This window comes from Drosophila hydei, unplaced genomic scaffold (genome assembly GCF_003285905.1).
Source record: "Drosophila hydei strain 15085-1641.00,03,60 unplaced genomic scaffold, DhydRS2 tig00000243-arrow-arrow-pilon, whole genome shotgun sequence".
NCBI lineage: Eukaryota > Metazoa > Arthropoda > Insecta > Diptera > Drosophilidae > Drosophila > Drosophila hydei.
Window position 1 is genome coordinate 761,616 of NW_022045693.1, and position 24,545 is coordinate 786,160.

At 42.0% G+C, this 24,545-nt stretch overlaps 7 protein-coding genes, 1 long non-coding RNA gene and 2 other non-coding genes across 18 annotated transcripts; 7 read left to right on the forward strand and 3 right to left on the reverse strand.

The window, feature by feature from the left end:
• Positions 1 to 561: 561 nt before the first annotated feature.
• LOC111595286 (WD repeat-containing protein 78) lies at positions 562 to 3,042 on the forward strand. The gene is made up of 4 exons (XM_023308938.2): positions 562 to 995; positions 1,059 to 2,485; positions 2,545 to 2,760; positions 2,823 to 3,042. Exons 1-4 carry the CDS (start codon positions 813 to 815, stop codon positions 3,040 to 3,042), a joined length of 2,046 nt encoding a protein of 681 aa, XP_023164706.2. The 5' UTR covers positions 562 to 812.
• Positions 3,043 to 3,425: 383 nt separating this feature from the next.
• LOC111595285 (ras-related protein Rab-34) lies at positions 3,426 to 5,122 on the forward strand. The gene is made up of 6 exons (XM_023308937.2): positions 3,426 to 3,685; positions 4,156 to 4,257; positions 4,305 to 4,369; positions 4,420 to 4,553; positions 4,608 to 4,833; positions 4,887 to 5,122. Exons 1-6 carry the CDS (start codon positions 3,438 to 3,440, stop codon positions 4,943 to 4,945), a joined length of 834 nt encoding a protein of 277 aa, XP_023164705.2. The 5' UTR covers positions 3,426 to 3,437; the 3' UTR covers positions 4,946 to 5,122.
• Positions 3,628 to 4,690, reverse strand: LOC115482984. The gene is made up of 4 exons (XR_003944193.1): positions 4,598 to 4,690; positions 4,409 to 4,526; positions 4,065 to 4,249; positions 3,628 to 3,969 (listed from the first exon to the last, which is right to left on the reverse strand). It is a non-coding gene; the product is annotated as an uncharacterized LOC115482984 (long non-coding RNA).
• A 57-nt stretch (positions 5,123 to 5,179) lies between the features above and the next one.
• Positions 5,180 to 6,680, forward strand: LOC111595284 (60S ribosomal protein L23a). Its single transcript, XM_023308936.1, has 3 exons — positions 5,180 to 5,279; positions 5,656 to 6,068; positions 6,128 to 6,680. The coding sequence occupies exons 1-3, from the start codon at positions 5,249 to 5,251 to the stop codon at positions 6,515 to 6,517; spliced, it is 834 nt and encodes a 277-aa protein (XP_023164704.1). The 5' UTR covers positions 5,180 to 5,248; the 3' UTR covers positions 6,518 to 6,680.
• A 232-nt stretch (positions 6,681 to 6,912) lies between these two features.
• Positions 6,913 to 7,008, forward strand: LOC111595313. Its single transcript, XR_002751183.2, has one exon. It is a non-coding gene; the product is annotated as a small nucleolar RNA Me28S-Am2634 (small nucleolar RNA).
• A 149-nt stretch (positions 7,009 to 7,157) lies between these two features.
• LOC111595311 lies at positions 7,158 to 7,255 on the forward strand. The gene has a single exon (XR_002751182.1). It is a non-coding gene; the product is annotated as a small nucleolar RNA Me28S-Am2634 (small nucleolar RNA).
• A 131-nt stretch (positions 7,256 to 7,386) lies between these two features.
• LOC111595282 (telomere length and silencing protein 1 homolog) lies at positions 7,387 to 8,532 on the reverse strand. Its single transcript, XM_023308935.1, has 3 exons — positions 8,319 to 8,532; positions 7,639 to 8,258; positions 7,387 to 7,576 (listed from the first exon to the last, which is right to left on the reverse strand). Exons 1-3 carry the CDS (start codon positions 8,438 to 8,440, stop codon positions 7,419 to 7,421), a joined length of 900 nt encoding a protein of 299 aa, XP_023164703.1. The 5' UTR covers positions 8,441 to 8,532; the 3' UTR covers positions 7,387 to 7,418.
• A 50-nt stretch (positions 8,533 to 8,582) lies between these two features.
• Positions 8,583 to 21,412, forward strand: LOC111595281 (serine/arginine repetitive matrix protein 2). Of its 9 annotated transcripts, none has more exons than XM_030223650.1 (10): positions 8,583 to 8,970; positions 9,984 to 10,084; positions 11,966 to 12,680; positions 12,793 to 13,197; positions 13,258 to 13,320; positions 14,686 to 14,824; positions 16,525 to 16,595; positions 16,657 to 19,656; positions 19,717 to 19,926; positions 21,017 to 21,412. In XM_030223650.1, exons 1-10 carry the CDS (start codon positions 8,732 to 8,734, stop codon positions 21,216 to 21,218), a joined length of 5,145 nt encoding a protein of 1,714 aa, XP_030079510.1. In that variant the 5' UTR covers positions 8,583 to 8,731; the 3' UTR covers positions 21,219 to 21,412. The 9 variants fall into 9 exon arrangements, with proteins under 9 accessions (XP_030079510.1, XP_023164695.2, XP_023164696.2 ...); XM_023308930.2 differs by lacking the exon at positions 11,966 to 12,680 and having other exon boundaries at positions 8,732 to 8,970; positions 9,984 to 10,085; positions 16,657 to 18,325; positions 19,460 to 19,656; positions 21,017 to 21,218; XM_023308931.2 differs by lacking the exons at positions 11,966 to 12,680; positions 21,017 to 21,412 and adding an exon at positions 20,533 to 20,563 and having other exon boundaries at positions 8,732 to 8,970; positions 9,984 to 10,085; positions 16,657 to 18,325; positions 19,460 to 19,656.
• A 172-nt stretch (positions 21,413 to 21,584) lies between these two features.
• On the reverse strand, positions 21,585 to 22,760 carry LOC111595278 (peroxisomal membrane protein 2). The gene is made up of 4 exons (XM_023308924.2): positions 22,686 to 22,760; positions 22,468 to 22,566; positions 22,146 to 22,404; positions 21,585 to 22,086 (listed from the first exon to the last, which is right to left on the reverse strand). Exons 2-4 carry the CDS (start codon positions 22,554 to 22,556, stop codon positions 21,862 to 21,864), a joined length of 573 nt encoding a protein of 190 aa, XP_023164692.2. The 5' UTR covers positions 22,557 to 22,566; positions 22,686 to 22,760; the 3' UTR covers positions 21,585 to 21,861.
• Positions 22,761 to 22,834: 74 nt separating this feature from the next.
• LOC111595277 (vacuolar protein sorting-associated protein VTA1 homolog) lies at positions 22,835 to 24,258 on the forward strand. Its single transcript, XM_023308923.2, has 4 exons — positions 22,835 to 23,038; positions 23,113 to 23,174; positions 23,273 to 23,423; positions 23,481 to 24,258. The coding sequence occupies exons 1-4, from the start codon at positions 22,929 to 22,931 to the stop codon at positions 24,079 to 24,081; spliced, it is 924 nt and encodes a 307-aa protein (XP_023164691.2). The 5' UTR covers positions 22,835 to 22,928; the 3' UTR covers positions 24,082 to 24,258.
• Positions 24,259 to 24,545: the final 287 nt, after the last annotated feature.

Sequence of the window (24,545 nt, forward strand, 5' to 3'; positions counted from 1 at the left end):
TGTAATGTAACCGCCCAAATCACGCACGAAACCTAAGTCCTAAGTACGTTCACAATAGTCAAAGTACCGATAGCTGTATTAGTGGTCAGAGGCATCGATTATTAAATTGGCAGGCGTCGATTACACAATTTGATTACTTGTTAGGGTAGTTAGGCTTCGACTTGATACAATTTCAAATTAATTTACTTTGCGCTTGCGTGAATGAAAATTATTTTGTTTATGAATATTTATGTGTGCAGCTGCGCAACAATATGTGGCACTGCCGTATAGCAACAGGCGCGTGGCAACGATGCGTTGCCATGTTAACTTAAATACAAACAAGTAAAAGTGCCATGGGAGAGAGTGGCCAACTAGAAGATACCCTGTATAGAGCTGCAAGTGAAGAAATGGGACATAAGAGATATAGAATACATTTCTAACTTGTTTGGGCTTTTGTCCTCAGTACTTATTGTATGGATATTTACTGATCGATTTTTTATCGATTTGGATGAACAAAATAGAAATGTTCAACATTAGTGTGCTCACGGCTTTTTGTATATAATATGTATCAATTTAGTCTTTGTATTTATAGCTTAAATATACCAGTCCCTGACTTTTACAGTTATTTAGCTCCGATACTTATCGATTTTACTTATACTAAGTATTTATCGATAATGTTTTTAAATCAGAATCAACCCGTAGCTTAGCAGTCGCTTGCAGCTTTTCAGCTGAAAAATTGGTATAGCCGCAATATACCCTGTAATTCCCTCCTGCAACGAGTATAGAACACCAAAAGGAACATCATCCAGTAATAAAAAATTTAAGCATCTGCGATGTCCAGGCCGTTGAACAAGGACTATCGAGCTGCTGATTTCCAGCAGCTCAGCCAATTGATCCAAAATCATCCACTGATGAAGACAGCTGCGACGGAGGAGCTATCGATGCAGAAGTTCCGTACGCCTGAATACAGCACGAAATGCGTAATGCGCGCCTCCCTGGATGACATAGCCCTGGGTGTGAGTATATGAAGCGGCGAGGGAACATCTCTATATATTAATCTCAACTTCGAATTTATCCAGATAAATATGTATAAGCTGCAATTGGGCGTGGATAAGCAGACGTCCAAAGCTGAAGCCGTGAGCTTTGGGCCTACGGCAAGGAAATCTGCCAAGGGCCAGGGCACACCCTTTATCAAAGTGCTGCTGCGTAAGACGCCACTTGTGGTGCTCTTCGAGCGACCGAGCATGACGGCCGAGTTGGACACCGAGGAGGGTCGAATGGTTCTGGCGGATAATCAGCTTTACGATCAGCTCTTGACGGGCATCGACAAATGCCGAAGAACCGTCGAAGCGGATACGCAAACAATCGAACCGCTGCTGAAATCCCGCTTGGTCAATACGGAACGCCTGTGCACGGACCAGGTGGGCTCCTACGTGTCAAACTTTGAGATGTTCGATACGTACAAGGATCTGGAGGCGTCCACAAAAAGTGTCCCCATAGAGGGCGCCCAGCAGATGGAGGTGACCACCTATCGTGTTGGAGGCGTTGATCAATTTGTGGAGATCAATCAGCTGCCTAACTTCCGCTTGGCATTGATGATCACCATGCGCATCCTGGCAAGTAATGTCTTTGAGCCGCAGCAGCGACGCTTTCGCAACATGCAACCACCCGATCCGCTCGCCGAGGATGTGAAGTTCAAGTATCGCCTGCACTTACTATGGAGACTGAGTGCACCATCGCCGCTGTCCAGAGAGCGGCAGGCAGTCACTTCTGTCTGTTTCTGTCCCAGCAATGGTGACATTATGGCCGTCTCCTATGGCATCTATACCTGTGCGAAGCTGGGCAAGCAGCCTCGACGTGGCTATGTCTACGTGTGGAACATAAAGAATCCTGTGAACCCGGAACGCTGCTACAACTACCCAGTGCCCGTTGTGGTGGTCCAATTCTCGCCAGGATCACCCCAGCTGCTGGCCATTGGCCTGCATAACGGCGATGTGGAGGTTCGTGACATCTCACAGCCGGATCAACCCGCTTTGGCTCGATCCCAGCGTAGCAGCTCACCCTACTTTGATCCGGTGACGGCCATTAAGTGGATTCCGCGCAGCGATGGTGACGTCCTTGCAGAAGGGAATATAACGCCCTTCCTCGCTGCCTCGCAATCGGGCTCTGTGATTAAGTACCAGCTGATTAATAGTCCATATCTCTTGGGCTTTGAGCAGCAGCATTTCCAGCGTGCCGAAGCCGAGCTGGAGGGGATTAGCATCACTCAACCGGCACAGCGTGTGCCGCTACTCGCCAATCGATATGTCCAGTGCCTGGAACTCATCTTGGATCCTTTGCAGAGTGAGCTCTACTATGTGCTCACCGATGAGGGCACCATGTACAAGTGCTCCACCAACTATCCGCTGCAGCATCTGGAGCTGCAACAGGTGCATGAAACCCCTGCCGTCTGCATGGACTTCTCACCCTGGTCCCCAAAACTTTATCTGACCTGTGGCAGTGATTGGTCAGCAGCTTGTCATAGAAACCAAATAGAATTTTAAGCCTCATCCTAATCCTTTTCAGGTGCATTCGCATCTGGATGGCTGGCATCCTGTTGCCACTGATTACGCTCCAGCATCATTTGTCGCCTGTGCACTGCGCCCGCTGGAGTCGCACCCACTCCACCATTCTAGTCTCGATTAGCCACAACACCATCGACATTTGGGACCTGCGCAACAGCACGCTGAAGCCCGTCTCATCCACCACGATAGATGCCAAGATTCACTACACCACCTTCTGGTTGGCTCTAGATAAACCCATTGCCCGCTTTTCCTTGATCTTTATATATTCTGCTTCTCCAGCTTCTCGCACTGTGGTCGCTGCCTGGCCGTGGGCAATGAGGCGGGCAACCTGCTCATGCTCGCCTTCGAGGATATGCCCTTCGCCCCGCACTTTCAGTACAGGCAGCTGAAGCGGGCTCTGTACAAAGCGCTGGCCTTGGATCCGGAATTGCTGCAGCAGGTTAAGAGCGTCGGCGCCTTTCATTATCCTCACGGAGGCAAACACACATCGGACCAATGAAATTGAAATAGAAACATGATAATCATGATCATAATATCAATAATAAGAATCATATATCATTACGTATTTGATGGCTATTACTATAAAAAAGACTTCTCTCTCTTTCGAATGTTCTAGTCACGCCGGAATCACAGCAAAAACTGGGGAAATTCCTCGACCAAGCTTTGGGTCACTTGCGCCACTTCTCTATCGCTCGTAACCCCATTTCGAGGGCTCCGCTATCATAGACATTTGCATATAGAGTCGCAGCACACCTTGCGCACCTTGAGACGCCTGATAGCCGCCAAGTTCAAGCTTTGGCTTGTGGTTTTTGTGGCTTAATTTTGTTTTCTTTATTCGGCTTTAGTTCTCAGCCTGAGCTCGTCTCGCTTTCAGTTGACAACGCAACGTACACGATGCCTCATCTGCTACGCCAGAATCTGTTGCTGCCCGCACCGCCGACAGTCGCGCTGCACGATCCTCGCACCCATCTGCGACACCTGCCGCCGGCCTATAGCAACGCTCAGACGCCCTACAGTCGGGACAAGGATTTCGCACCTCAGCTGCGCTATCAACTGGACCTGCCGAAGAAACCAAAGCTGAGACCCTGCAAGGTCATCTTCGTGGGTGACTGTGCTGTGGGCAAAACGGCCATGGTGAATCGGTGCGTCAACTGCTACTCATTGTGAATGGCTAGAGCTAACCGCTACTCAATGTGAATGACATCTATGCTGATTAGCTGCTAATCAGCTCTCATCCAATCATTGTGAATAATTTAAATTGGGAAGCTGATAGCAAACGGTTGCTCATTGTGAATGGTTCCAGCTAACCAGCTGGTAGCCATTTGCTGCTCATTATGAAGCATTCCAATGCTATTTAGCTGCTAGTCATTGTGAATAGCTGCTTCCAGCTCGTTTGTTGGCTGTCAACCGATCATTGTGAATCATTCTAATTGGAAAACATATAGCAAAGGGTTATTCATTGTGAATGATTTCAGCTAACTAGCTGGCAGCCATTTGCTGCTCATTGTCACCGCTACTAACCACAACCCACTGTGAATGACGCCTGCTGCTCCGCTGATAACTAACTGCGGCTTATTGTGAATGATTCCCTTGTAAATTTCTTCTTTTCCAGCTTCTGCTATGACAAATTCCAGTCTAACTATAAAGCCACAATTGGCGTTGATTTCGAGCTAGAGAACTTTAGTATACTGGGTCACAATTTCAGCCTGGAAATGTAAGTGGCGCAACTGAATCAACTGGAAGTAAAACTTTCAATTGCAGGTGGGACACGGCTGGCCAGGAGCGCTTCAAGTGCATAGCGGGCGCCTATTATCGCAATGCCAGTGGTAGGTCCAGCTATGTCAAGTCAAACATGTCATATATACCTCTCTTTCAGTTATTGTAGCCACCTATGACATGTCCAAACGGGAATCACTGGAAGCCGCCAAGAAATGGCTTTCGAGCGCTTTGAATTACAATACAGCACAGAAACCCTTAGTATTTCTAGTGGGCACAAAGGCAGATCTATTGGTAAGCACGAGCAGATCTTAACTAACTCAGTCCTTTATGCTTACCCGCCTCCAGACCAAAGAGGAGTTCGTGAGAATGGAGCGTATTGCTGGACTTGCAGCAGCGGAGGTAAAGGCGGAATTTTGGTCCGTATCGGCACGTTCCGGTTATAAAATAACAGAGTTTTTTCAACGTTTGGCTGCTTTGGCTTTCGAAACAGCCGTGCAGCAACAGTTGAAAGTCCTACAAGCCACAGCAAAGGAGCAGACAACACAAACACAAGAAAAGTCGCAAAAATTTGGTAAAAAAAATTGCATTAATAACAGAACTTTGGTAATTCAATACTTTTCACAGATTTACGCAATTACTTTGGCAGTCGCTCTGGCAAGCAAAAAAGTGGCTGTGCCTGCTGATAAACTGGTACCAATTTTATGTTACTTCAATAAATAAACTTTAACACAAATATTCATAGAATCTTAAAATCAACCGTTTTTAATTTGAAACTAAAAATAACAGAGTTGCCGCTTGATTTTGCTGCGTTGCCATCAAGCTGCCACACTGTTTCAACATCACACTATTTGGCGTTGCCATTTAACGCACTTCAGTGGGTAAGGCTGCCACTTTCTGCCCATCTGGTCACGCTACTGTCAAAAAGTGCTTCCGCTACTTTGTCAAATGCCCCTTAGTTTTCCTTTTCATTTCTTTTTCTCGTAGAAATGCCACCTAAAAAGCCAACCGAGAAATCCGGTAAGGATTTTTCATATAAAAATTCATGAAAAATGTGTGGTTTTGTCACCTAATTCAAGACTAAAGCAAGCGCAATGCAATGCAGCATGTGCAAATGTGTTAAAATACGAATTTCACGCAAAATATACACGAAATGTATCGCCATATTTGCGCCACGTGCGGTGTGGCTGCGACTCAGTATTGAAAACAATGTGCAATGAGTGCTAGAAGCTGACCAATTCTATATTTGAATTAGTCATCTAATATTCCATTCCAGTGCAATTGTTAGTAAAAAAAATAGTGTGTCGACTTGCTTTAGCATTGTGTGTTCGTGCCTAACCCAACTTTTTCCACTTCTGTTTACTAGTGCTAATTTTTTGTTAATTTGTAATTATAGCAAAGCCTGGCGATAAGAAGCCAGAGCAGAAGAAGGCCGCTGCGGCGGCACCTGGTGCTGCCAAGAAGGAGGCACCAGCTGCAGCTAAGCCAGCTGCAGCTGCTGCACCCAAAAAGGCAGCTGCGCCCGCTAAGAAGCCCGCTACTGCTGCTGGTGCTGCCAAGAAGCCAGCTGCTGCCGCTGCTAAGAAGCCCGCCCTGAAGAAGCCAGTCACCAAGCCAAAGGCCAAGGATCTGAAGAAGAAACTGGGCGCTGGCAAGAAACCCCAATCTGTGCTGGCCAAGCTCTCAGCCAAGGCACGTGCCGCCGCTAAGGGTAAGAAACCCGTTGGCAAGGCTGGCGCTAAGCCCGCTAAGGGTACTGCCAAGGCTAAGGCTGTTGCCTTGCTGACCGCCAAGAAGGTTCAGACCAAGGTAAACAAACTCAAAGATCTTCTGTCTCAGAAAGAAATACTAAGTCAATTGTTTCACAGATCATCAAGGGCGCCTTCGGCACACGCACTCGCAAGATTCGCACCAATGTGCACTTCCGTCGTCCCACAACGTTGAAGCTGCCACGCAATCCTAAATATCCAAGGAAATCGGTGCCAACCAGGAATCGCATGGATGCTTACAACATCATCAAATATCCATTGACCACGGAAGCAGCGATGAAGAAGATTGAGGATAATAACACTCTGGTCTTCCTCACGCATCTGCGCGCCAACAAGAACCACGTGCGTGCCGCAGTGCGCAAGCTCTACGACATTAAGGTGGCTAAGGTTAACATTCTGATCCGACCCGATGGTCAGAAGAAGGCTTATGTGCGCCTGGCGCGTGACTACGATGCTCTGGATATCGCCAACAAGATCGGCATCATATAAACAAGCGAAAAAAGGGAAACGGGCATCGCGTTTTACACCTTCACAATAGATTTTTCATTCTATTAAACAAAATAATCACTAAGCTGACAGAAAAACTAGAGCGAGGATGAACGTTTCAATGTTGTGTCTGGGTATAATAAAAAAAACAACAAAAAGAAGAAAATTCATTTTGATTTCTAGATGTTTCAGTAGTCAATATTTAATTTGTTTCAGCATATTTGTAATTTTATTGCAGTTTTTAACATCAACTAATTCAACTTTTTTCAAAGGTAAGTTTAAAAAACTACAAAATTATATATTTTAACTAATTTTCTACCGATTTTTTGCTTCATTTCAGTTTTTTGGCGGCATAATGTATCAACTTTATAAGGTGTGTATTAATGAGATATTTTATTGATATATTTATATGATGATTTTTTAGAGTAGGAATCTCATTGAGCTTCAGTCATGCGTTGCTATGAAATTAAATATCTCTCACTGAACATAACAAAAATGATGCTAACTATGGGCTTCTTTTTTATAATAAAACTAATTGAGCATTCTTGTTATATTTTGCAGTGAATTTTTGACTGGCCGGTCAAATGTCTACTAACTCCTGTAAGGTGTGTATTTAGCAAATATATAATATAAAATATATTGCATGAATATATTTTGATGATTTTTAAGAGTAGGAATCTCATTGAGCTTCAGTCATTCGTTGCATTGAAATTAAAATTATCTCTAACTGAATAAATTTGTTAAAAGTATAAAATGGAATTTATTTTACCCCAATTAAAAACAAGTATTTGTTTATTTACAGCAAATGGACATGGAAAGGACGTTAACATCTATTTTCTAATTACAAATTCAAACAGAATATGAAATAAACTCTATAAATATATTTAAAACTTTGTACTTTATTTCAATATCGACGAAATTGTTTCCTAAACTTATCATAATGATAGTCATCTGTCGCACGTTTGACACCATTTGGATTTGTTTGGTTCTTGGCGGATGTATTGTTGGCTTCTTTATTCTCACGCTTGCGTCTGCGCTGTTCATTGCTGTCCTCAATGTTAACTGGAGATAAAGACAAGGGAAATTATATTTATAAATAAAAACCAATCCAAATAGTAACTTACAGCGATTGTGCTGCATAAAGTTGACAGCCATATTGGTGGGCACGAATTGAGAGGGTCCATCCTTTTTGTTTTTAGCATCCTGCAGCAGCTTTTGCTTCGCATCCTCCGTTGCCTCAATGTTGTGTATCTTGGCCTGGATGCCAAGGTCTACTTCGGGTATACCGTTGAGCATCTGGTTGGACAACATTTCTTCGGATCTGTGCGAGGAGGATTGTCGCAGATGATCGGGCAAGGCGTAAAGTGCAGCATCTTCGGGTGTGAGGTATTTGTGTGCATCGCGGTCGTCATTCTCATTGGAATTTTCATCTGCTGCGCCGCCTTTGCGTTTTTGCAGCTCTTGCTCAATGTATTTCATCATTTCCTCGTCTTCATCGCGCTTGTTAGTCTCAGCTGAAAACTGTGTGCCAATGCCCACGTCATATGCATCATCAGCTTCCTTCATTTTGCCAGATTTTATTGTTTGCATGTTGACTAGTCCTCCGATTTTCACATTGAACGGATCTTTGATGGCCAGCTCCTCCTCCGGCGCCACTTTCTTGCCAAGCGCCAGGCCCACTAGGCTAACGCCATTTGGACGCTGACGTAAACGTTGTCGCTCCTTGATTTCATCAAGAGTGAGACTATTTTAATCAAAAAAAATATATATATATTTATATTTATTTATATGCATATATATTTACTGCTCCTCGTCGCCGTCCTCAGAATTTTTGCGCTGTCGCAGATTTTTGCGTGATGATTTCTTGAAAACTACTTTGTTAGGTTCTTCCGCCACTTTGTTATGTTCTTTATCTTCAGCTTGCATATTTTTAATTTATATAAATCTTAACTTTAAAATTAAAAGAAGCTAAATTGTTTATTTGTTTACAATGCGTTTCCACAATATCGATAGGTTGTGTCAATTTGCAATATATCGATAGTTAGGGTTGCTTCGGTGTCGGCGTCGCCTGGTAGGCAAAATCGATTTTTCTTGTGTTTGCAAACTGCACATTTGGCGGAGCAGCTGCGCCGTTCCAAACGCTGATGCATACAAAAAAGTAAACGTTTAAATAAAGTAGCAAAGTTACCGATATAGTTAACGAGTTGCCTGTACAACATGTACAACGGCATTGGACTAACAACGCCGCGTGGGTCCGGCACCAATGGGCATGTGCAGCGCAATTGGGCATTTGTGCGACCGGGCAAAAAGGACAAGGACTACCGTGCCGAAGATGATACCAAAAAGTTGGACGCTCAACTGAATCGGCCACCTAACAAGGAGATACTCGATCATGATCGCAAGCGCAAAATCGAGGTGAAGTGCATTGAATTCGAGGAAATACTCGAGAAGCAAGGGTAAGTTTGCACACATATGTAGTGCAATGTTAAATGAGACACTGGCAGAGTCAGTCAGCTATAGCAGTTGACTTCTACATGCGTAATGCAATATTTGACGTTATATAACACCGGTCGCTAACAGTGGCACATTCGGCCCATCATGCAGTTCTCTCCCAACGTGCTAATATTTACGTTCGCTCCCCGCTGTCAGCCGCCTGCTACTGTTTACATTTGGCGCCTGGTAGCTGAGAGAGAGCACGCACGCATGCACAAGCGCTCAGTAGCGGTAAGTGATAGCAGCAGCAGAAGTAACCATTACCACCACCACCAGCTCTGCTTCTGTGCAACCCATCCACCCCCTCTGCTTCGCTTTGAGAGAGTGTTGAGCCCTTATCGTGCTTTTCAGCGTGACACGAAAAAGACCTGCTGAGCCTTGCATAGACAATTTAATAATATTGTGTGAAAATATATTTAAACAAGGAAGGTCTTGATTGAATACCCAAGCAAACTTATGTCAAAAAGACTAATAGTTTAACTTATGTGTAAATGTAAAAATTAAATTAGTTCCTATCGACTTGTATTCCTGGTCGCCAGCAAGACTTCCATTAAATTTCTTGACAAATATCGTGCAAAGTCCATCTCTATTTTGGCGCTCTTCCATTGGCCGCATACTGGCAGCGGCCCAGGCTGAGCCTGGCCTTCCCCGTGGCTGGTGGTGGAAAAACTGCATTTCAGTTGTAGAGATTATTTCAATAGAGCACATCCGCGCTTGACAATAAAGCGGAAAACTTTGAGTTACAAAAAAATCGTTAAAAGTATATTTATAAACAATAAATATAGAACAAGCTCAAAATCAATAACTTAAATTAAATTTAAATTGATATACAAAAGTTCAAACTGTGAAATATTATAAAACGTTGAATCTAGGCTTAAGTCTTAAAGGTATTTGAGCAACGTGTTTAAATTATTTATAAATTTTAAATTAAATTGTAATATTTTTTTAATTTTGACTATTTCTGGTTCCTTGGCAGACGCACACCGGAAGAGATAAAATCGCACGTGGATTCATATCGGCAGAAATTAATGGGCCAGGGCAAAACCGATTTAGCTAAGGATGAATTTGGACGCGTAGCGTAAGTAGCACCTAGTCAAAGTTTAATAATAGCTTAAGTATAGTTAGTTATGTAATTTAAATAAAATATTGTGTGCCGCACACACACTGGACAAATCAATAAAGCCTTCAACTAAGTTGCCAGTTCGGTCGCGTGTCCAACTCAAATCTCAGCCAGCTGGCACAGTGGGCCAAAAACCACATGCGCAAGAAAACAACCCACCCACCCGGTGGTCCAGGCACCAATCAAAACGCAGTCAGTTGTAGAGAAAATGCTGCTGCCCTGCCGAGATGAAATTTATTTTCAGCAGTCACGTCAAGTCTTCCAAAGCCAAATGTTTGGCAAACGCGCTCAGGAAATAATTAAATAAAATATACATAATAATTAATAATAGTATTTAAAAGCAATAATAAATATTAAAATATAAGTAAAAGTTAAGTTTTGTGCAAAAACAACAAACGACGCCGACACGAAACATGGAAACATTGAAAAATCTCGTGCTGCTGCAGCGCTGGAAAAATCAATAGTTGGCACATAGAAAAACAAACAGAGGAAAATGCGGCTAAGCGAAAATGCAATCGATACGCCAATGCTCGATGCGCAGCCCCTCAAGTGTGCAGCTAAGCCCATAGCCATGGACAGGCAACGCCGTTGCTGTTGCTGCTGCTGGTGGCTATCAGCTCATCCAATCCACAAGAGCTTAAGAGCTGCCACGTCGCCGTCGTTGTCGTCGCCGTCGCCGTTGTCTTTGCATTATTCTAGTGGTTGCTGTTGTTGTTTGGAGCATTGAGCTCCCCCAGACACATCGTAATGTGAGCTCCCCCAAAAACCCAAACTAAAAGCAACAAATCACTAAATAAGTCTTCCAAACTTAGCTCGTAATTAGCAATTAGTATTTAGTCTTTAAATGAAGTCGGCGCTAATCGTTTGCCTAAGCGGAGTAAAGCAAAATAAAAAATCTAATTAAATATAAAACTCTATATAACATATAGAAAATCTAACGTCTTCCAATTGCTCGCTAAAACAACAAATTAAAGCAATTTATGAAAGAGAAAATGTAGCGAAAACTTCAAAAAAAAATGCTAATCCAACGTCTTCCAATTAATATAATAATAAAGTGTTAAGTATAATACAAGAAAATTAAAAATACCTATTTTTATATCGAAAATATATAAATATAAATAATATAACCACAAACGTGTCTATAAAAAAGCTTCAAAGTGTTAAGCTTAACATAAACTGAAAACATTTATTTCTTTAAAAACAAATATAAAAGCGTGTTATATATATTTAAATTTTGGAAAAACTGAAAACAAAATATAAAATCAAATTATTTAAAATTTATTTAAAACGTCTTCCTGAAAATAATTCACATAAAACAAAATTAAAAAAATATTAAAAAAAAAGTAATAATAGTAAAAAAATAGATATTTAAATTAATCCAGTGTCTTCCTGAACAAATTGTGGAAAAGGTTAGAGAAAATATTAATAATATATTTGTAATAAAACAAAATGAAATAATTAGAAAAGTAAATATATATAAATAAATCCATGGTCTTCCTGAACAAATTGTGGAAAAAACAAGCATATATAATATATAAATTTTAGATAAATAAAAAAAACATTTCGAGAGAAAAAATTCAATGTCTTCCTAAACAAATCGAGAAAGAAAAAACTATTTTATACATATAACAAATATTTATAAATATATGTATTGAGAAATTTAATTTAAAATACTGAATACGCAAAATATAAAATATTTTTTAATAAAATATATTTGTATAAATATAATTAAAAAAAAAGAAGATAAATAGAAACGCGCTCTGCATTAACATAAGCCAAAACAACCCCAAATTGAAAGCGAAGAGAACTCTCCAAAATGCTCTCCTCGGAAATCTACACAAACACCACAACAACCACTGCGACGGCAACGGCAACGGCAACCGCAATGGCAACAGCCACCTCGACCTCCATGTCCAACTCGGAGGCGAGAAGCACAACGAAAGCCTTTCAAACACTGCAGGTCGTCAAGGCAAAGAAGCGACGTAAACGTCGTAAACGCGCAGGACACGCAACCGGCTGTAGCAAAAACAGCAGCAGCAACAACAACAACAACAGTAGCTGCAGCAGCAACAACAACAGCAACCCCAATGCAATGGTCGGCTGTGTGGCTGCCACAGTCGGTGGCAGGAAATGCAAGGCACAATATTTCCAGCATGACAATCGCGAGTATATAGCCAAGTATGAGAGTTTCCAGTTCATGGCACAGGCGACATCGGCGGCGGCACTTAACTATGCTGCCGTGGCCAAGAAGTTCAAGCCATTGCGGCCGGTTTTGGCAAGCGGCGCCAAGAAGAACAGGCGCACAGCACAGCCGAGGAAGCCGCTCAACGACTGCGCCTGCGTCTGCCAAAATACGCAAGTGACGCAATTGACGCAATGCCCAGCGGAGCGAACAGCTGTTCTGACACAGCGGGAAAAAGAACGACGCAAACCGGAGAGTGGCAGTAGCTCGGGTGGACAGGCGCTGCCGGCGCTGCTCGAACTGCTCAAGCATTCGCCGAGCACGTGGCTGCAAACGCTGCTGCTGGGCGCTGGCAGCGCTGCGGTGGCAAGGTAAACAATTAGGCAAAAGTAAAGATGAGAGAAGGGTTTATATAGTTTTTAGAATGATGTAATTTGATATATCCGATCTAATCTAATGTGCATCCTTCCATTTTGCTTACAGCGTGCGTGAGACCCATCAAATTGCCGAGGCACAGCAGCAGAAGAACGCAAAATTGCGCGAGGCATTTAACATATCCGAGTACTTTGTGGAGGGCAGCAGCTTTGATTGCGATCGCAAGGCTAAGGAGGACTTGGCCAAGACGGTGGCGCTGCAAAAGGAGCTGGACGCGCAGCGCGAGAGCCTTGCGGCAGCAGCAGCAGTGGCAACGGCGGCCGCAGCTGCAGCAGCAGCTGGCAAAGACAAGGAGACGGGCAAACGGTATGCGCTTTTGCGAACGCCATCACGCGAACGGGACGATGTTGCAACTGGAGCTGGCAAACCAGATGCTCCGGCTAACAGTGGAGATGAGCGCGAGCATGTGTCCAAGTCGGACAGAAAGAAGAAAAAGAAACGCGCCAGGGAGAGGTAACCACAAATCAGACAATTATAAAAGTCGAAATACCTCAATGACATCTTCTCTTGCAGTTCAGCTAGTCCGGAGCGCCGCAAGGATAAGAAGAAAAAGTCGAAGAAGCACAAGAAAGAGAGGTAAGAACTCGGCAGGAATCGAACCAATGCTTATTAAAAAAAAACCACTCGTAGCTCTCTGTTCAACTAGTTTTCTTATTTAAAAAAAAAAAAAAAAAACAAATTTTCTGTTCCATATTGTAAAAGTTGAAACTATTTATCATTTCTCTTGTTGTTGTTGTTGCCAAAACAAAAAATTGAACACGAAACCTTTTGTAATTAACAAAGAAAACAACTGCTTAATATACATTTTGTGTTTTTCGTCTCTACTCCTTCTTTTACATTGCATTTTTAAACAAAAAAATAACTCAAACCAAAAAGGGATTCATATGAGAAAGAAAGTAAAAAGAAGCGAAAAGTTATGTACAAATAAAACAACAACACACCCACACCCACACACACACACACATAATATAACTTAGTTTATAAACAAAATGAAATGTTTCAAAATGATAAAAAAAAGTATTATTAATATACTTTGTTAATCATATGTGCTGACAGCATCGTTTTATTTGGCTTAACAAGCGTAGGGTTCCTATGGGCTCTCTCTCTATCTCTCTATATCTAACTATCTCTAAGCATACACACACACTCTCCTATACACCCACACACACACACATTTCGTTCACATTTGTTCTTATTCAGCTTGTGGTAAGTAAAAAATTCGTTTATTCTATATAAAATTGTATTGTGTTACAAAATTTGTTTGCTCTTCATATATCATATCCATATACGAACTCTGTTCAAAAACTATCGCAATTTCCGACTTAGTTGTGGCATTATGTGGGCACTCCCTGAATGTTCAGTTAATTTTTGACCTATACTTTTACCGCTGTGAATTTTTCTTGTTTACGAAGATCTCAAGAAATGATTAAATATTTTCAATTGCCGCAAGGATTCTGTAGTATCTGGATGAAGCTGACTTTGAAGGACAAAATAGAAATTCACATTTGAAAAGAAAAAGCACAAAATTCGCTATATTTTTTGAACAGATCTCGTATACTATATACAGACACACACACATACGCCCCACACACACACACTCACACACACAAAGTTTAAGTACAGTCTCGTTTGTTAAGGTACCAAAAAAACTGTGTTTTTGACAACAATTAAAAGCGTATTACTTTCTCATCTTTCTTTCTATTATTATTAATTAACCTACTACTATTTATTAAGACAATGCAATTTTGAGCAGTTTAATCGATGAAGGTAAAGCACTTAAAACCACAAGTTAATCAAAACTCTCTAAAACCCAAAAACACTTCTTCAAGTTATTGCTGCCAGCTCCCAGTGTGGGGGCCCAGTCTCTGGACAAAATTCTAGTTAAAACCTTTTCCAGTGTCCATAAACTAATTTGCATCCATTTAAATATTCTATTTGCAGTAAGTCGAAAAAGTCCAAGAAATCTCGCAAGCGTAAATACAGCGGCAGCGATAGCAACGATAGCGACGAGGATGAGGCGGCCAGCAGCGACGCGGAGCGTGAGCTAAAAAGTGCACGCAAGAAAGCCAAAAAGGAGAAGGTAAAGCCAACTACAAAACTGTATTAAAACGAGTGTTAAACAACCTATGTCAAAAAAAGAGAGAAATGCTGAAGAACTGGCAAAAACTGTTCGGTTCGAGTGCCTTGAGCGTGCATGAGCTAAGCTAATCATAAAGTATCATAACTTTTTCTATAAACTCTTAACCAATCTTAACTCTATACATTTCTAACTGCCATTTAATATATATATATATAACATTCTCTCTACCTAACTTTTATGTAAAAATCATTTGATGAACTATTTTAGTCTAATACAACATTATGTCTAAATGAATATAACTGTTTCTCTCTCTGCATATAGTATATATATATTTATACTATGCCTTATATACATGATATATGATGATGATAATAACTCGATTGACTTTATCGTTTTTTCGTTGTTTCAAATTGTTCACCAAAATATTAAACATACGCCATTTCTTCTCTTCGCTTATTTACTTCTTTTTTCCACCAAACAAAAAACAAAAAAAAAAAAAAAAACAATGAAAAAATAATTAATAATCAATAAACTATATAAAAACATTAAAGCATACCAAAAATTAATTAGTAAAAACAAACCCAAAAACAATTTAAGAAATCAAATATATAAAAATCACCCCACAAAAAATATTGTAAAAGGTAAAAACAAAAAGGCTTCAAAACGCATACACAAAAAACTAGTATTTACAAATTTTCATTTGAAAATTTTCATTTTTCAGTTCCCATTTTGATTTCGTATAGCTAGTGGATCAATCAATATCTAAATAGAGCTCTGCACAAACCAATAACTTTCCTTTGTGCATAGTTTAACAAAATCTTTACTTTACTTACAATTTTTGTTAGTTTTTATATACTCGTTCATGAAGTGAAAAGATAGCGTATTGGTTGCGTGCCATCCACGTCTGTGCTGTCCGCTCTACACTCCAAATATATATCATATCATATAAAAATATATCATCATGATAATCAGGCTAGTTTCACATCTGAAAACGACAAATTCAATAACTAAATTGATTTTGATCTCTTTCATTCATTTACCAACAATTTTATAAATGCCTATTGAGGGCGTGGCAAATCAGAAGAGGCTAAATATTTTATATTTTATAGCTAGAACTCACACATCTTATAGACAGTTGCCCAAAATGATTAGAGTGTGAACGAGTATACTGCAGTCGGTAGCAGCCGACTTACTTATGTTTTCCTTTCTGTTCTTTGCTTATTCTTATCTGAATTATTATGTAGTATCCAAAAATCAAACCAATTAAAATTTATAAGTAAAATTCCAAAGAAAAACGAAAAAGAAAATTTATATTTTGTTTATGAAAACCCTTGGCGCTTCATTGATATAGGATAGCTTTCAAAGGCTCTCTTGTAGTTTTGTAAGTACTTTCATTTGTCTGTTTTCTTTCTAACATATAAATATATATATATATATAGAATAGCGTCAACACTCTTGTGTATATCTATCCAAAAAAGCAAAAAAATCAACAACTTTTTCAGCCCGCTTTCAATTTCCATCAACTCAGAGCGAGATATGCCCACATCTATATATATCATGCTCATCATGATCATACTGAATGAAAATAACTGTGTTTATATACACACATATATATTTAACTAAAGATTAATGCTAACAGTTAGACGCTTTAATGTTTCTGTTCCATTTTTGTTAACAATTTTTTATTTTTTATTATGCAGAAGAAGCGCGAGAAAAAGCTCAAGAAGAGGCAGCGTGCACGTGCCAGCTCCACGGACTCGGCACGTTCCAAGTAAGCTAAGAAGTCTCATGCCTAGCAAAATCCTTCATTAAACTTGCCCAATCCTTGACAGATCACCCGCGCGCAAGATCAAGAAGTCGGGCAAATCTCGCGCTGCTGAGGAGAATGGCACGCCTACAGAGAATCCCTTTCGCGGTCGTTCGACGGAGCGGCGCAAGGACAAAAAGTCGCGTCGCAATGACTCCTCGACGGACAGTCGACGGGAGAAGCGCGACAAATCAACGCGCACGCCGCCGCGTCGAGAAACTGAAAAGCCAACGCGCTCTAAGGAGCGACAGCGAGAGCGTTCCAAGCAGAGATTAGGCTCGAAGGAGCGACAGCGCTCGAAGGAAGCAAAGCGCAATGAGAGACAAAGATCAAAGGAGCGACAGCGCTCCAAGGACCGTCACAGGTCAAAAGACAGAGCACGCTCCAAGGAGCGACAATCAAAGGAGCGACAGCGGCCAAAGGAAAGGCAGCGCTCCAAGGAGAGACAAAGATCAAAGGAGAGGCAACGCTCTAAAGAGAGACTAAGATCAAAGGAGCGAGCACGCTCCAAGGAGAGACTAAGATCAAAAGAGAGAATACGCTCCAAGGAGCGGCAGAGATCAAAAGAAAGAGTGCGCTCTAAAGAGCGACAGAGATCAAAGGAGAGAGTGCGCTCTAAGGAGCGACAACGTTCAAAGGAGAGGGAACGACAACGATCAAAGGAGAGGGAACGACAACGATCGAAGGAGCGTGTGCGCTCCAAAGAGCGACAACGTTCCAAGGACAGACAGCTCTCCAAAGAGCGACACAAGTCCAAGCAGCGTTTAGGCGATGCAGCCAAAGAGCGCGGCAAAGATCGTCGACGCGAGCGTCGCTCAGCCTCACAGGCGAAACGAGGAGCAGGTCGTCATTCGCGCTCACGTTCCCGATCGCATAAACGGCAGTGCACCCCTTCGCCCTCGCTGGGCAACAAGCAGCGCACACGCTCGCCGGATCCGTCAAAGAAAACGGCGTCAGTTGTAACTGCGCCCGCTTTCAATCCCTTCAAGGCGGCCGAGGATACTGTGAACGATATACTGGGCACAAAGTCGGTGATGGTGGCGCTTGAGCAGACGAAGCGCAGACGTGCAGCATCGAGCTCGAGTTCCTCATCGTCCAGCTCCAGTGGCAGTTCCTCGCACAGTGAGCCAGGCACGCCCACGCCTCGAAAGCAGCGGCGACGCAGCCAGACACCCGAACAGGTGAAGCACGAGCCAAGCAGCCCAAGGCAGCGAGAGCAAGCCAAGAACAACAACATCAAGCGCGAACGTTGGGGCACGCCCACCAAGCCAAAGGCGCCGAAAAAAGAGAAGGATAAGGAAAAGGACAAGGGCAATACACCAAGTCCAAAAGAAAGCAAACGTCGCTCAGACAGTTCCAACTCCTCAGAACTGCGCTATTCACCAGCTGAGCGCAATCCCGAACGTTATCAGGACATTCTGCAGGACAAGAAGCGACAGCTGTCCAAGTCAAAGGACATAAAGCCCGCGCCCATCGTGCGATTGCGCGCCCAAAGCGACGATGGCGGCGAAGAAGAGACAGAGACGAGCGCTGCAGCTATAGAGGATTACCAGCAGTCGAAGCGGGAACGCGAAGAGCAACAAGAGCTGCGCATGCTCGAGCAGCTCAAGTCGGGCATAGCGGCCAAGGCCAAGCAGAAAATGAAAACAATGGAAAAGAATGGCGATACCAAAGATGTGGATGCTGGCAGCGAAGTAAGTGGCGATACTAACAATGTGGTGCTGGCCACCACCAAACGTAATTCGCTAAATGAATTTCTTGTTGCTAACAATGTGACCGCTTTAATTAATAACCCACTGACAATGCCAACAACAACCACAACAACAACTACAATTATAACGACAACAACCACAACAACAACAACGCCGTCGCCGCCACCGCCAACGACAGCAGCCGAGCCGCTTACGCCGCCAATTAGCAAGGCGCCCCAAGTGGCGGCAAATGGTGGTGCCAAGACTCCGACCAATCCAACGGCAATAGTAACAACAATGGCAACGGCAACGACAACGGCAATAATTAACCCAACAGTAGCAGGAACAACAACAACTGCAATAGCCAAATTCAATCACAGACCACAACAGCATCTACAGACGAAGCGCATCTTTCATAACCGCACGCTGAATAACAATCCCAACAGTAGACACAATACTAACCATAATAATAATAATCATGCATGTGGTGGTGGTGGTGGTATTCCTCTGACTCCCGGTGGTGTTTCTCATGCTAATCACGCTAGCAACAATCCCAACAACAATGCGCTGCCCTTTCTAGCCGGCACGCCCGGCACCTACAATCGCACAACGAACCGCCTCAATCATGGGCCTCTGCTGACCGCAACGCACTATAATATCTGCAAGAATCAGCACAACAACAACCACAGTCACAGCCACAGCAACAACAACGGCAATAACAGTGGCTTGCAGCCGTTGCTCAGCCGGCGTGATCAGCAGCAGCAGCATCATCTAACGCGTAGTCTTAGCATGTACAATCCTAATCTTTATGGCCATGGGCCGCAGCATGCACTGCTGGCAGCCGCTGCCGCCGCTGGTGGCCATCATGTGCATCATCATCATCATCATGGCCGACATGGTGGTGGTCTCTTGTCATTAAGTGGTAGTGGCGCCGGCGCTGCTGCTGCTGCAGCTGCTGCAGCTGGCTTGGCACTGCTCGGCCATCCGGCTCAACATGGCCGTGGCGCTGGTGGCCTCAGTTTTAATGCGGCTGCAGCAGCCGCTGCGGTGGCGGCCAATAGTATTAGTTATCATCATCATCATCAGCAACAGAAACCGAAAATTGTTATAAAACCGTTCAAAATTCACGATCCACAGCCCTTAGTCGCTGCACTCGCCGACAGCACTCTGGTGGATGCCATCGTCTCCAAGGTATCAACAGCAACGGTGGCAGCAGCGGAGAGCGCCGCACGACGCAGTCGCAGCCGTTCGCGTCGCAGCGATCACAGTCGGAGCAAGCGGCGCACGAGCAACAGCCGACATCATCATCATCGTTCCAGCAGTCGTTCCCGATCGTAAGTAGCTAACGATTGACGATATTGAGTCATTGCCTGATCACTTTTCTCTCTCTATAGTCGCTATAGCTCCTCGAGCAGTCGCAGCGGCTCGTGCAGCTCCAGATCCCGTTCCGGCTCGCATTCATCACGCTCCAGTGGCTCGTCAAGAAGCAGCTCCGGCAGCTCCTCGAGCAGCGGCTCGGGCACATCACAAACCGGCTCACGCTCTCCATCCATACCAAGACGTCGTGGCTCGCCCAGCTTTTTGGACAGGCGTCGCATCACTAGGTAGAAGCAAATGATGGACATTTTTCTCTACTTTCAGCTCATTTTAGTTTTATTAACCTTGCAGAGTCAGCCTTTCATATATAATTTATATATTGTTTAACTTAATTTGCTTTACTTTTTTATAGCAGAAGATATCGAGACCCCAGTGTAGTACATAAGCTATGCGTTTATCTTGTATATAACTATTTGTCTATGTGCCTGACACTTGATATACCCATTTATCTTTCATATATATTGACATATCATTCCGCCTGGCCGCTTCTATGTGAAGTGTTTTTAATTTGATAATACTTTAGCATTGTTGATAGCCTTCTTCGAAAGTGGATTAAGATCTAATTTTCCATTCATTAATACTCATTCAATATTCACATTATTCTAATTCTAATTATTCATTCAATATTCTAATTATTCTACCGCGATATAGCCATGTCCTGCTGCCTTTCTAGTCTGCAAGAGCAAATCAGCAGCCATCTATTATTTTTTTATATATTTTAACTTTATATATTTTATTATTATTTGCTAGCTCTGCAAGGGTCGATGTAAATTGTTTGTCCTTATTTGATTTTAATCTATTTATTTGATTTAATTAATTTAATTTTTTTGTAGCCGTCGCTCGCCACGCAGCTCGAGACGTTAGCCTGGCTATCCAGCAGCAGTTGCATATTCATTTCCAATTTTATAGAGCACCTGATTTACCTGATTTGATTTGATTTCTTTTTAATAATTTCTTTTCTTACAGCTAACTCAGGAATTATCATTTAATTTTTAAATCAAATATATATAAATATTTTTTATATATAGGTTTTGTATCTGTAGCTTACTTTATTTCGTGTGCTTTGTAAATGTACTTTAATTCAATTTTGATTATAATTACAATTATTTTTCTAATTAGTCCAAGCAAACGATGCACAAAATAAATTATATCAATGCCAAATTTGATTAAGTTCTATTTTCTTTTAAAGGATTTAGTTTATGATTTCAGTTGTTTGAAATAATTTTCTGTTTTGGTAAGTTTTTATGCCTTTTGTTTTTGTAGTTGGATTTTTGATTGTTTCGCTAATCTAATCTCATTTAACTTGTTATTTTGCAGCGCACGCAAGCGACCTATACCCTATCACCATAAGGCTTCTGGGGAGGGCATTAACAATGGCAATGGCGATGGCGACGAGCATGTGGACAATGATGCATCAAGCTGCTGCTCCAGTTGCTTCAGTCGCGGCAGCTCGCCGGGCACACCCATTGCTGGCACACCAATGCACAATAGTCGAAGCCCTTCGGCGATTGCCTTTTGAGTGTTAACCGATTCGCTGCGCAAAATGTGCGGCGAACTGTAAAGCAAAAAAAGGGGAAGCCCCCACCTACTCTAAGCAAAACTCAACTAGTCAAATATCTCTAGTCGCAATATGCAAAAAGAACACTTTATATAAATCTCAACATTATGTATCTAGGCTAATTGTTGAGCAGTATAAGATTTGTTTTCCTTACACACATTTCCCTTGAGACTAAGTTGTAAAGCATTTTCTTTCGATTCTCAGTAGCTAAACAATATTGTAGAGACGATCATTGATATTAATAATAATATAATATACTCGAATTATTTGCTAGTTTTTAAGCTGCGTTTTTAAATAAATATTATTTGTTGCCATTTCAAATGCAAACATTGTTTATTGTGCATAAAAATATAATAAAAAATATTAAGGTTTTCTTTTTCAATTTCACAGACGATAAGCGCGACCATCATGTTCTAACACACTCACACACACACATACATATATATATATATATAAACAGACATACATTTACATATATATATTTCCATTTGTTGTCATCTATTTAAAGCAGAAAAGTGGTTCACGCTTTGGATGTAGATAAAGACTTCAGCGTAATCTCCGATGAGCTAGTTAATATGCATAGATAAACAGTTGGCAGTTGCCTCTATTTGGAGTTGGCCGCTGCTTGTTTTTCCTGAAAGCGACGACGCTTCTGTGCCAGGAACACCACCCAGATGAAGGAAATGATGCCCATGCTAATGGAACGGAACATGGCTGGCACATAGGCAATATTCAGATAGACGAATAGCGATAGATACTGCCAATTGGCGCGCAGCACAGGCCAATAAAGTTTCTCCAGATTCTTAACAGCTGTGCTATGCGAGTTGCCCTGCAAGACAAATATTATTACTTAAATGTTAAATTCATTTCCAAGAACTCGAAATTCACCTCGAAGATTGAGAGGAAATATAGTGAGAGTAATTGATAGAGCGGCGCATAACCAAAGCGCTCGAAAAGGAATATAAAGAATTTCCTAAATCGAAAATCACTGCTAAACAAACGCTCCATCGTCTGGTAGAAATAATGCGGAACACTGCCTCCAAAAATCAGACCAAATAAACCATAAGCGAAGAGGCTTTGTTGATTAAGTTTCTTGGCGCCCGCCAAACGCTGAGCGGTGACATTTGCCGAGGTGGCCAAACAGCAGCTGCGGGCAGTATAATTGTATAGATTAGTTAATCCCGTTTAAAGAAACACCATATATAATTACGCCGTTAAAGATTTCGTGCGCAATGGATGATTGAAAAGCTGCTCCAAATAGCTTCCGAAGAGCGAATAAATTGGCTTTGAAATTGCCATGTTGCGGCTGCTAAAGGATAAATTGTAATTTAAAGTTATATTTTATATGCAGGCCAAAGTGCAAAGTGCGCCACTTATTCTTGATAACATCAATAGGCTAACGCTTTCTAACTCATATATTTCACTAACCGCTTGATAGAAACGGCGTTTAAAGACTGAGCAATTCCCCACCTGAAGTTGTTTTTCTCATGCAGCCCTGCCAGTGTTACCTCACACGTTTACATACATTTGAAAACCCAATTCTGGTCACACTATTTTCAATCACATATCTTGTTGGAAAAAGACAACACTGTCATTCACAATAATAATTTTTATTGCATTCAAAGAAACAAGTAAGGAATTTTTAGAAAGAATTTGCTGTGCACGTCAAAGATGGAGTTTCCACCATGTCCGAACTCTTTGAAGTCCATCCAGCATTTCCTGAAGCTGGCCCAAGAACATGATTCGCGCGACGTTGTCATAGCCTACTGGGCAAGACTCTAGTAAGTAAAAGAGACGGGTTCTCCTGACAGCTAATTTCCCATAAACAAAATGTCTTTGTTGAATTGTTCTAAAGTGCGCTGCAAATTGGCTTAAAGGCATCCACACAGACCTCTGAGGAGACTCAACTGTTGTTGGGTAAGTGTATAAAGATTACAAACATATGACTTAAGCACTGATGACTCATACTTATTTTTATTTGTTTTTTTTCTTTCTTGTTTTGATTGGGCTCTCAGCTATTATGGACTGGTTGGAGCAGATGAAAAAGACGCATGCCGACAATGAGGCACTAACTAACGATGTCGCTGCTCAGGCGCACATTGAGAACTATGCTCTTAAATTGTTTCTTTATGCCGACAAGCAGGATCGTGAGGAGAACTTTGGCAAGTGAGTGGACTTTTATTTGAAATCGATCTATGTCTACAATTCTATATACATTGTCAGGAACGTGGTCAAGGCATATTATTCCAGTGGTGTTCTCTATGACATATTGCTTACTTTTGGTGAGCTGAGCGAGGAGGCACTGCACAATCGTAAATACGCCAAGTACAAGGCTGCTTACATTCACAACTGTTTGAAGAATGGCGAGACACCTATACCCGGACCGTTCCCAGACGATGAATCTGCAGAACTAACAGGCGAAAGTCCAGCTGGAGTCAGCGATGAAGCCGCTTCCAATGTAACACCCCCCGAAGAGCCAGCTGCTGACTCGCAGTCGGACAATGTCGAGCCTTCTCCGCCAGCTCCACAAGTTACACCACCCACAGCCGAGGAGGTGCTGAATAATCCGAACAAATTGCCTAGTCCCCCAGTTGAAGAGGAGAAACCAGGTGGCTTTGAACCTTATGTGCCCACAGCACAGCCGAATGCCGCAATCTACCAGCCGATTGTGCCAGTTGCCGGTGTTCACATAACACCCGATCAAATGATAACCGCTCAGAAGTATTGCAAGTACGCAGGCAGCGCTCTCAACTATGATGATGTGAAGACAGCAATTGAGAATTTGCAAAAGGCATTGAAGCTGCTCAGCACTGGCTCTGAATAAGATACCCTAACAATACACAAACCACACCCACACACACACACACACACAGTTAAAGCTTGGAGCACACGCACTATTGAAACCACATAATAATCTCTCAAGCATTTGCTGGCCATGCTTATTTAACGTAGAACAGAGACAAAAGCACGAGGACTGATGTTGAATAATTGTTTAAAACAGCATTATATATACATATATATATATGAATATGAGTTATTCAAAAATTTATTAAAATTGTTGCTAAAATGTTGATGGCTGCGACAACTACAACATGAGTGCCGTATTGCAAAAGGATTCTGGTCTTTGTCTTTTTATAGCTATACTAGAACTCGTTTATTAATATTTATAACTTGAACACTTTTCGCAATTTATTTATGTGTATTATTTATAGATATATACGCGTATGTATTTCTGTTTATTCTTTGGCACCAAAGTGAAAAAGAAAACGTTTCAATTTTGTTTTACTC

Coding starts and splice junctions, on each gene's coding strand:
- LOC111595286 (XM_023308938.2), top strand. CDS start 813: ATGTCCAGGCCGTTGAACAAGGACTATCGAGCTGCTGATTTCCAGCAG. Junction 996..1,058: donor TGGATGACATAGCCCTGGGT/GTGAGTATATGA, acceptor GAATTTATCCAG/ATAAATATGTATAAGCTGCA. Junction 2,761..2,822: donor ATTCACTACACCACCTTCTG/GTTGGCTCTAGA, acceptor CTGCTTCTCCAG/CTTCTCGCACTGTGGTCGCT.
- LOC111595285 (XM_023308937.2), top strand. CDS start 3,438: ATGCCTCATCTGCTACGCCAGAATCTGTTGCTGCCCGCACCGCCGACA. Junction 3,686..4,155: donor AAAACGGCCATGGTGAATCG/GTGCGTCAACTG, acceptor CTTCTTTTCCAG/CTTCTGCTATGACAAATTCC. Junction 4,370..4,419: donor CTATTATCGCAATGCCAGTG/GTAGGTCCAGCT, acceptor CCTCTCTTTCAG/TTATTGTAGCCACCTATGAC.
- LOC111595284 (XM_023308936.1), top strand. CDS start 5,249: ATGCCACCTAAAAAGCCAACCGAGAAATCCG. Junction 5,280..5,655: donor AAAGCCAACCGAGAAATCCG/GTAAGGATTTTT, acceptor TTGTAATTATAG/CAAAGCCTGGCGATAAGAAG. Junction 6,069..6,127: donor CCAAGAAGGTTCAGACCAAG/GTAAACAAACTC, acceptor ATTGTTTCACAG/ATCATCAAGGGCGCCTTCGG.
- LOC111595282 (XM_023308935.1), bottom strand. CDS start 8,440: ATGCAAGCTGAAGATAAAGAACATAACAAAGTGGCGGAAGAACCTAAC. Junction 8,259..8,318: donor GAGGACGGCGACGAGGAGCA/GTAAATATATAT, acceptor TGATTAAAATAG/TCTCACTCTTGATGAAATCA. Junction 7,577..7,638: donor CTTTATGCAGCACAATCGCT/GTAAGTTACTAT, acceptor CTTTATCTCCAG/TTAACATTGAGGACAGCAAT.
- LOC111595281 (XM_030223650.1), top strand. CDS start 8,732: ATGTACAACGGCATTGGACTAACAACGCCGCGTGGGTCCGGCACCAAT. Junction 14,825..16,524: donor AGAAAGCCAAAAAGGAGAAG/GTAAAGCCAACT, acceptor TTTATTATGCAG/AAGAAGCGCGAGAAAAAGCT. Junction 16,596..16,656: donor ACGGACTCGGCACGTTCCAA/GTAAGCTAAGAA, acceptor AATCCTTGACAG/ATCACCCGCGCGCAAGATCA.
- LOC111595278 (XM_023308924.2), bottom strand. CDS start 22,556: ATGGCAATTTCAAAGCCAATTTATTCGCTCTTCGGAAGCTATTTGGAG. Junction 22,405..22,467: donor CGCACGAAATCTTTAACGGC/GTAATTATATAT, acceptor TACTGCCCGCAG/CTGCTGTTTGGCCACCTCGG. Junction 22,087..22,145: donor ATTTCCTCTCAATCTTCGAG/GTGAATTTCGAG, acceptor TTTGTCTTGCAG/GGCAACTCGCATAGCACAGC.
- LOC111595277 (XM_023308923.2), top strand. CDS start 22,929: ATGGAGTTTCCACCATGTCCGAACTCTTTGAAGTCCATCCAGCATTTC. Junction 23,039..23,112: donor GCCTACTGGGCAAGACTCTA/GTAAGTAAAAGA, acceptor ATTGTTCTAAAG/TGCGCTGCAAATTGGCTTAA. Junction 23,424..23,480: donor CGTGAGGAGAACTTTGGCAA/GTGAGTGGACTT, acceptor ATACATTGTCAG/GAACGTGGTCAAGGCATATT.